We start from the raw sequence: 10546 nt of genomic DNA, 5'->3' as shown, positions 1-10546 counted from the left end.
TTGTGTTTTGTTCATTGTCATTAGTCTAATACATGCTTTTAGTCTTAATCTCTTCTCTTGGGTTCGACCCTTACTTCCCTTTACTACTAGTCTTAATTGCGTAGTGTAGAGTCAAGTTTGGTTTTATAAATTGTTAATTTGATAGGTTAATTCTAGTATTTAGCAACCTAGTCTTTTATTCCTACCAATTGTGGATTATTTCGAATGAGTTTCAGTTTCGGTTGTACTAAGATAAATGAAGTTGTATATCAATTACCAAATTGGATATCTTGTGAATCGCCAATTTGTGTCGAGTTATCATGTGATTAAATTAATTTATTTTTGAGTTCTCATTCCAAAGACCTAAAATTTATTGCTCTCACTAAACCCCCAGTGCTATTTAATTTTTATGCGTCTGATTCCTTCTTTCTCTCAATTTTGTGGTTGTCCAAATTTTTTGTTTCTCATTTAATACTCCTATTATATAAATCATTTGATAAATGAGTTAATGACTTGTTGTACACATACAACTGATGCAAGTGTCCCAAACAAGACTTATTGTTAGCCATGAAATGATTTGAGGATTTGCCATTCTAGGGGGCGAAAAAGTAATGTCACAAGAGATAGTAGGCTGGTTTGAGAATTGGAAGAGTAGTGGGCTGTGCCTAACATGGATTTTTGACGACACAGTGTCTGTATCCCTCATGCAGGCCAGCCGAACCCTCCATGAGTCGCCCACAACTTTAAAAGAAAAGAATGGCGCATTAAAGTTCCCTCAACACTATGCCAGAAAAACTGCTCTAAGAATAGGCATTCAATTCCAAGAGTATGCATGCTACAACTTACAAGTAGAAAAATATGAGAAAGGAAACATACCAATCTGGAATTCAAATGCTCAGGTAAAATAAACACAAGGGGAAAGTATTACAGGGGTTCTACACTCTACATGAACAAAATGTGACCGAGTTGTGTAACTTCCATCATACATTACGGTTCACTTTCAGGTACGGCAAAGCTCCAACTACGTTATCATAATCACTCCTGTTGACTTGCACCTGTGTTTTTAAGAGTTTGGGATACAAAAGATATAAACATTCTACTGCATTTGCCACGGGAATAAAAATTGGGAGTTTCCACAAACAAGCAAATAAAAAGGGAGAAGCTCATTGTAAGTCAAATGCATGCAAAAAAGATGAGATACTTCAACAGGTTTATCAGAGATTCAGAGTCGTACTCTCCTACAAGAACTGATCAGGACTTGTCTAAATTTAAATAAGAAAACTGTCTGGTAGTTACCAATTTGATAGCCACAGGACAGTCTGATACTAGTTTTCAAGTCGACTTTCAATTTTCGAGGTTAAAAGAAACGATCAGGGATGATGGCACTCTATCCCTTTCCATTCAACGACTCTGTACATCTAGTCCAATCCAAATTTTTCCATCCAGAAAATTTAAAGTGCCAAAAAATCTCAAAAGAATACGCCACAAGGACACTCTTAGAGTAAAGCATCTCTATAAATTATCTCCCATCTTCCTAGAGACTCACCGTCCAGAATACAATTTAACAATTATGTCAACCAAACATAGCATTGCTAGCCTTTCTATTTATGTAAGATAGATACCCCTAATCAAGGATACATGCAAGTATAATAAAAATGTCTCAAACAAGATAACAAATAGATCATAGCTCAAATATCAGATGAACCAATGACTGTTTGGCTAAACTATATGCCAAAAGAACAATTACACTAAAACTCAGCAAAAAACTGAACATTCATGAAAAATAATCACAGTTGAGCATACATACGCACTCCAATGTAAAGAGAACACAAAAAAAGGTCCAACTTTTCAGAGAAATACATTTTGCATTTCTTAGTATTATGCTGAATAGAGTTTTTAACTATATTAGAGGAAGGAGTACCCCATATTTCAGGTACTCAAGCAAGCAACTGATAACAAGTATTAACAGCAATATTAACACATCACTTTCCAAATGACCTGAAAGAAATTTGAGTCGAGATTGAATCAATGCTAAAACTACGCCGGCGACTAAAAGCCATTTAACATCAATGCAAATTCCTGATAAATGTTGTATTTAGTATCCTAGGCTGAGATTAGTACCATTTTAGAAAGACGCAATTTGCGCTTGGTGGTCTTCTTAGCAAGAAGATGTTGCTTTCCGGCTCTCCTCCTCACAATCTTCCCTTTGCCAGTCACCCTAAATCTCTTAGCCGACGCCTGCAACATTTCAAATCCAACACAAGACCAACCTTGATCACATTTACTATAACCTAATTACACAAACAAAATTTTCATCTCTTTTTCCAAGGAGAAGAATCAAAGTTAGCAAATTATATTAACAGTTTTTACTAACCCAATTATCCTAAACAATAAGACTCCCATTTCTCGTTCAAATCAAAAGATAAGGAAAATAATGAAACCCAGAAAAGTTACTCAAAATTCACCAAAACCCTCTACTTTATCACAAATACTTGTGTAAGGCGAGTTCTGCACTAATATGAGCATGAATTTTCTTGTGGTTGTGATTTGGATCCATTTTTTTATATAAAACCGTCTTACATAAGACTAACAGGTGTGCAACAAAGTAGTTTTTAACCCATTTGAGAAAAACAATTGATTAATTCAATTAAAAATGAAAAAAAGAGACAAAATTGACCTTGTGGGTCTTCATCTTATACCCTTTGGCAGCAAAAACAGTGAATTTTGAAGAAGTGGAATCAAGTGGTGAAATTCCCTTGTTAAGAAGAATGGGTTGGAAAAAAGAGTTAGAAATGCTGTGGGAAGAGCGGAGTTTAAGGGTGCGCTGAAGCTGTTTGTTGAAATGCGTGAGAGAAATGCCATGAGCAGCAGAGCTACGAGTAGTGGAAGTAGAGAGAGATGGGAGTCGAAGTGGGGTTGAATTCAGTGATAATACTGAAGACATCGCCATTTTTGGAGCACGTAAGTCTCAGCAAAAAGGCAGTCCAAGTTAAAGATAGAGTCCAGTGTGAGGATATGGATGACACTACGAGTATAGTATGATGGTATCGACGTACAGTTTGATTATATGTATTATTTCCGAGTTAAATTGGACGGTTTTAAGTTGAATATTTATCTAGAAAAAACTCAAAAACTTGATATCAAAGCTCATAAACTTTATAATAAAGCTAAAAAAAAACTTTATTATAAACTACAAAAATCAAATCTTCAATCTTCAACTCAATAGCAAACATATTCCATTGACTCGGGTTTTCTCGTTTTGTAATATTCTCCTAACGGATAACCTCCTATTTTTAGGTGTTCGATGTCCCCTCAAGTCGAAGTTATATGTTGAACATTAAGCACACATCAACCGGCCATAGTTTTGGCTAGTGGAAGAGATTCTACATACCGACAGGCATGCTCACAATTTTGTGGCCATACTGCCTCAACAATGGTCGTAATAGTCTTAAAAACCTTCAAGTCATTTGTGATACAATGTAGTGCTCAAACATAATACCATGAACATGAGGACGGTACCTACAGTTACCAATTTCTATTCCAGGGCAAAATGAACTCTATGGATCAAGGGATACACAGTTTTACACTATGACCTTAATATTACTGCAACTGATTCCCATTCCAATCCGCATATGATATCCTGCAGGGCGGTATAAAGATGGTAAGTCAAAACATGCTACCTTCAATGTACGTTCAGTAAAATAACACTCTTCAAGTCTAATCATTTACGATATTTCATTGAACTTACCGAGTGATTTTGTTTGTCGATGTCCAAGCAATTGATCGCACAATGTTCTTCCAAGAGCTCTGTTGGTTCAGCACCTCCTATATATCATAATGCAACAAGGATATTAGAACTGGAATGGCAGTCTGACTTCTAAACAAGCTATTCTAACAGATGTTTTCGTTATGTAACGGACTTTCAGGCCACTGCCAGTTTATTTCAGTAACGAGCCAACTTTAAAAAGTGACATTATTTGGGACACATCAACCCATAGTCAGGAATATCGTCATTACCTATGTTTGCTTTTACATGTATTTGTGAAATGAGGTCATGAGAGAGAGAAGATACGCTACAAACATGGAAAACACACCGAATTTCTGATCTTGAAAAAGTTCAGATTTTATGTGTAAGGTAAACTTTGGCCATGTCTCGTAACATTACATCCATGGTATCCTAGTAAAATTTTGCAATCGGCAAATACCCCATTTTAATACCTTACTTCTGATAATGACTGATTAGAATACGTAACTATGAAGTAATGTAAATAAAAAAGCTAATTCAAATTTTAGCAGGATAAAAACAAGTAAAACACCATCTACACGTGTTCACCGGATCTCAGTATCACATATTCACATACCTGCCTCCAAAACAGCAAGAATTCCATCTTCACTGCACATCATTACAGGTAAAATCTTGGAAGAGGACATACTGTTGACATTTGATGACTGCATGTGACAATCAAACTGCACCTCCCAGACTTCACTCTCAGAAATTGAAGGCACTGCCCTGTCCCCCGCTCCAGAAAGAATAATTGGCTGCTGTGGCCACCTTAGATCCCAACCAAATATAGCACCCGAAGAACCTCCTGCCTTCAAATGTTTGAAATTCTTAACCATAATAGATGTGAAACAAGGCCATTTGCATGCATTATGAAAGATGTATTTAGTTTTCCACTATAAGTCTATAATGAAAAGCAGTTGGGTAAATTAGTCATCTATCTAGAAACAATGAAATCACTTGATGCAGAAACTGTGTAGAACAAGTTGTGGGCTTTTTCGTCATAATATTAGTCAGATCATGGCTGATGAAACTCTGCCCTCCATTTTCTCGTAACCTGTTGGGACTCTCCAGACATAAACTAAATCATTCATAAAATAAAGCAAAATCTTCTTTATATACATACGATCATTTTTGTCCCAAGTCTAATTCAAAACCCAAAAGCTCCACATTTTAATAGTGAAGGCAGATTCTGGTTAAGGGAATCTGGACTAATCCTCATAAAAAACAAGGTTCAGTTATCAACAAAAAGGGGACAACCACGGATGATAGGGGACAGAATCTATCAGGGTGGCACAAGCGTAGTAAAAGTAAATCGGAGTAACAAAATAGCTTTACACGAGCTGTTTTGGTGCTGTATCCCAAGGAGTAGGTCCAAGAACAAGCACAATGTCTTTTTTTCAGCAAGAACTATACTAGTATGCAGAATTAGATGAAAACGTATCTTACAACACAAGTGTGTTTCCTTGATGGATGAATGTCAATAGAATGCACCATTCCCAAGGTAGTAGTCTGAGGCCTGCAACATTTAAACAAATTACTCACTAGTGCAGTCAAGATTCAGAAGAACACAAGTTACATATGTCCAATAATGCGATTTGTGCTATCCACTACTTAAACTAAGTTGAAGTCATCTGTATTTAGTACTTATTCCATCCAATTTATGTTGTCCCTATTTGACTTTCAGCCTTTGATTGTCAAAACTATATCAACTTTGACCACTATTTTCTCAAAATATACAACAGCTACCAGTCTCAAGGGCTTGCTTGGAAAGTTGGAATGAAGGTAATTATTAAGGGGGTAATAGAACTAAAATGAACTAGAAAATAAAATAAAAGTGATGGAGATGGAAGAAGATAGAAATGAGGAAGATAGTATAACGGTTGCTCCATTACGAGGGAAAGTTACCCACCATTGTTAATAATTAGAGAATCCGCTGTCCAACAGAAGTTTCCTTCCATTTCCAAATAATCTGGACCAACTCAAGACATTCACATTATCATAATAACTAACCAATCTATGAGCACATATAATGCTCAATATTACTCTTCTCCACACTATCTTAATATCCTTGAAAAATCAAGACATCACTCTTCACCTACAAATCTACAATGCTAACGCTTCCAAACAATTTTTCAAGCAAAACAGCAAGTGCTCTAAGTAACTCCAACACTTCAGTCTCCATATTACCTCAAATGTGAGGTGACACTTTGACATGGTATGATCAATGGTGACACTCATACACGTCATCTTAAGCCAAAAAAAAGTACTCCCTCTATTTTGTGGAATTAGCCTCATTGACCCACTTTTTTGTGAGAAGAAAAGTGGGTCCATGGGGCTAATTCAATAAAATGGAGGGAGTAGTGTTTTTTATAGCATAGCCCAGTTTAACACTTGGCACACACCACCATCTGTAGTTCTAGCTAGTTGTGTTTGACTAATATAGCGTGCTAATTGTATCTGCACTGTCCAGCTTTCCAAGTGTACACTATCAACATCAGCCTACTACCTCCAACTACTAATCAAATTCAACATTCTATCCTTAGTTGATCAACCACAAATTCTCATTATAGACGGACACTATCCGTCTATAGCTATAGACGGATAGTGTCCCTCTCACAAATGAAAGTGGGTAGTGCAAGTGGGTGGAAAATGGATACTCCCACTTGCCCTCCCACTTTAATTTTGTGAGAGGGTCACTATTCGTCTATAGCTATAGACGGATAGTGGCCGTCTATAATGAGACGGACTATTGATCAACAGAGCATTTCCTGCAGGGAAGGACAATAATTCTTACTGAAGAGAATGTTCCATTAAAATGAGTGAAGTTTTAAGGGGACACCAACAGGGCTAAGATATCAAAAAAAAACTTTCAATTCGTTTGAAGTAACAGAAGTTCAATTAAAGCTACTATTTCCCATGCCAAAAGTGAAGCCAAAACCTTAGCTCTGCCCCGAGCATAATCCTATGAGTGACTACATTCCAAAAAAGACCTGTGAGGAATTTTCAGTCGAATACATCAGGCAACTTTCCTCTTCCTCCAACCAATACAGCTCATCAGCAAATTTTCTTTGCAAGAAACACGCCATAGATTAGGACTTGTAATTGCTCGATTTGAATCTCAACCAATCTCCACGTCATAGAAATGCATTCTCCGAATGAAGAACATACAAAAACATTGGGATTTAGTACAATGATAAGCCTTCAGGGCTGCAGTATCTCATGATCTTGAGAGGAACCTTTATATATCAAATGATCAAACGGTCCAAACTCAGTGGAGAAGGAGATAGACAACAACAAATACTTACAACTGAAGTCAGTGTAATAATCTCTCCATCTGCAGTCCACAACCGTACATCTACGACATCAGACAAGTGCACCTTGTACAAAATGGAAAGCGGAGTAGCACAAGTTCCCATTTCCACTTAATTTATTGATTTTTATTTACCAATTTTCATTACACTCCAATTTAACTACTTTAGCTTGTTCAATACTTTCCCATTATATTGTCAGTAGCTGATAGAGCGAAAAGAACATGATATCCAAGTACATACCATGCCTAATCAACATTCTATCAAGCAGATTTAACCTCACTCAATTTCACCTCTTGACCAGTCTGATAAGTAGATCATACATAAAAGGGACCACGAGATATTCAAGCTCATATACTTCAACTAAGGCATGATCATTTTGAACATATTGCAGTGTTGCCTAATGCTCACAAATACTAACAAAGTAACAAGAAACACCCAATATATCACCCATCATAATCATCCTAGTGCCTCCAAAGAAGCATAGCCACCTATGTTACTCCGACACTTCACTTAACTGTCGTATCGCGTGTCGGCGTGTCTGAGTAACACAGATAGCCACTCACGGAATTGGACGCGTCAAACATTTCCCCCAATATAGAGGTTGTTTCCAGTAGATCATCAATCAGATGAGAGATGGCCGTCTAGTCAGATTTTAGTAAGTTTATTAATGATACTCCCTCCAACGAACCCCGTCCAATCCTATCTACCGCCAGTAACGTTTTTGAGGTTAAACTCGGAAAGCGTTGACCATATATATAGTAGAAAATATGAAACTTTGAAATATAAAACTAACATATTTAGACTTGTTATGAAAAAGTTTTTCATAAAATTATACGTAATTTTTTTTTTTAAAAAAAATGTCATGTATAAATAAAGAAAAATACAGTCCAAAAGTGAATGGGTAGATTGGATCAGATTGGAGGTAGTAAATATTTGACTCCATTCATAATCCCCAAAAATAAATTTTATTCCCTAGTTGCCCTTCAAATTACAAAGCAACCTATTACTCAAAAGTCCCATCGAAAATAACATCTCCAATTGTTTCTACATAGTTACATGGGCAATCACCAATTAACATGAAAGGCTATTTTTCAAATCCTAAAATGCATACCCTAAGTTACACTTATTTTGCAAAGGAAAAAAAACAATTGTTCTAATGAGCCATCCACCCATAACGCAACATTTTCTAATGCTTCTAAAGTTCTAAACTATTGAATGACCAATCACCTAATAACACACTTCTTATTCCATGGACTGAAAAACACACCACATTGTCTACATAACATATACAACAACAAAATTGCCCCAAGGACTCCAGCAAATGGTGAGTTACTTCTAAATTATAAAATGTCCAATCACCAAATAAAACACATTTAGTTCCTTGAAAATTTCGAAAAAACACACTACATTGTCTACATACATACACAACAACACTACCCAATGGCTGAAGGGATCAAGCAAACTGCAGAATGTCATGTGCACAATCTACCAATAAACTAAAAGTCTAAAAATTGCGTCTAAAATTGCATCGTATATCTACATAATATATATTACGAGAGCGTGAGTCGAAACTCGAAAGTAGTCGAAACTCACCAGTGAGGCTTAAACTGTAAGACAGGCTCACCAGACTTCCTCCTCTGATCCCACCACTGAAGACTAAAACCTAACCCACTCGTAACAAACTCCATGGATGAAGCCCATTTAACCGCATTATAACCCACAAGCCCATCCCCATCAAACACCCTCCTATACTCCACCTTCCCACCACCTACATTTACCAAATTAACCCTCCCATCTTCACCCACACTCACACAACAACACTCCCCTTCCCCTCCTTCCAACACATCAATCCCCGACACCGTCCCCGAATGAAACCCGATTTCGGACACGGAAACCGGGTTGCTACAATCGGGGGAGAGGAATGTGAGGCCGCCCGAAAGGGTGGAGAATGCGATGAGGGTAGGGGTGGTTTTGAGAGAAGTGATTCTTGAAGGAGAAGGGTAGGATGAGAGAGGAGAGAGAATAGGGTAGTTTAGTGGGTCGAAAGAGTGGACTTCGACGGTGGAGGTTGCGGTGGATGGGCCGTACAGAGAGAGAACGGCGGTTTTGTTGACGGCGGAGAGAGATGGAAGCCAACGTACTCCGTCGACGTATTTGGATTGTGGGATATGGTGGATTTCAATGTTGTTTTGAGGTTGGTGTTGAAAGATCGCCATTGTTAGGGTTTTTCCAGGTTTTTTCAGAGCTAAAGCGAAGGGTGGTGAATGGTGATGACCGAGGAGCTAATTCTGGTAACAGTCCGTCTCAGGAGACGGATTGTGGCTCTCTCACAAAATGCAAGTGAGATATCAATTTCCCTCACTTGCACTATCCATTTGCATTTTATGACATGGACATTATTCGTCTTCAACTTGTGACGGATAATATCCGCCTTTAATGAAAATTTGTGTTCTGCTATACTCTATTTTTCTCCTCTTCTAACGGAAACGCAAAATTAATTTTCTAAGGGTTTTTATAACTGCTATTACGGGTAAATCACTTTATTGAAAACTGTTATTAAGGTAAAAAAAAAATTCAAAAACTGCTACTATTTGTGTGGAAACAAGATTAGTACATTAAGGTACCTTGGAGGTTGTAACTACCCTCCTACACTTTGTGATCCACCCTTTAATGCAAGGGTTTGAGTCATAGTTGTAAATGCGTAGTCTAATAAATAGTGTTAAATCGCTTATAATAATTTAGCGCTCAAGAATGAATGATTACCTCCATGATCGGATGGGCTCGCCGTGCTACGTCTAAAGCTAATGCTGATCTACTCTACGACTAAGAATTTAAGATCTAAGGATAGACTACGTTGTAGTTGTTGTTGTTTGAGTTGCATGTTTGTTCCTTGGACGAGTGCCTCCTTATATAGACAACATCCGGATCTTTGGAAACTACTCCTTAGTGGGGAGGTGGTTGAATAACCGTCAAGTCTTCTTGAAACTTCATCCAGGCGCTTGACATAGCATCCCCCAACTCAGCGTTCTTCTTTATTGACTTCATTTATCTTTGACGTAGATCAACATAATCAGACCCAATAACTTATTTTTTATCATATAGGCTCATATACCCTTAAAGTAATTAATTTAGTACCTTAACTAAATTAGGTGCCAACAAATACCCCCCAGCGTTCAAAGGTTTAAGTAAATCTAAACCTTTGGACGTTGAATCTTTTTCCAGGCTAAACGCTCCGCCGATTTAGGCTTATTGTGCCAAAAATCCGAACTTTCTATCCATTGACGTCATGCTTTGTATACTCCAGAGCAAATCACTAAACGTTTCCACTTTAATCTGGAGAAAACTTGGAGAATCATTAGGGATTCATTAGACCCTATAGTATAAATAAAAGATTCGAATCCTTCTCGTTATCTTGGCAAGGTTGTAAACTTTCATCTTTCTCAAATGTACTTCTTGCACGTTTTCTTGAAAC

At 37.3% G+C, this 10546-nt stretch overlaps 1 protein-coding gene across 2 annotated transcripts; it reads right to left on the bottom strand.

The window, feature by feature from the left end:
• Positions 1-761: 761 nt before the first annotated feature.
• On the bottom strand, positions 762-9412 carry LOC141637685 (nuclear pore complex protein NUP43). Of its 2 annotated transcripts, XM_074447143.1 has the most exons (7): positions 8668-9412; positions 5210-5279; positions 4341-4572; positions 3728-3804; positions 3573-3619; positions 2101-2217; positions 762-1034 (listed from the first exon to the last, which is right to left on the bottom strand). In XM_074447143.1, the coding sequence occupies exons 1-6, from the start codon at positions 9288-9290 to the stop codon at positions 2193-2195; spliced, it is 1074 nt and encodes a 357-aa protein (XP_074303244.1). In that variant the 5' UTR covers positions 9291-9412; the 3' UTR covers positions 762-1034; positions 2101-2192. The 2 variants fall into 2 exon arrangements, with proteins under 2 accessions (XP_074303244.1, XP_074303245.1); XM_074447144.1 differs by lacking the exon at positions 762-1034 and having other exon boundaries at positions 2100-2217; positions 3499-3619.
• Between the last annotated feature and the right edge of the window lie 1134 nt (positions 9413-10546).

The sequence above is a fragment of the Silene latifolia genome, unplaced genomic scaffold, assembly GCF_048544455.1.
Source record: "Silene latifolia isolate original U9 population unplaced genomic scaffold, ASM4854445v1 scaffold_132, whole genome shotgun sequence".
Lineage (NCBI taxonomy): Eukaryota > Viridiplantae > Streptophyta > Magnoliopsida > Caryophyllales > Caryophyllaceae > Silene > Silene latifolia.
Note: the sequence above shows the minus strand (reverse complement) of the source record. Positions and strands in the feature narration are given on the sequence as shown.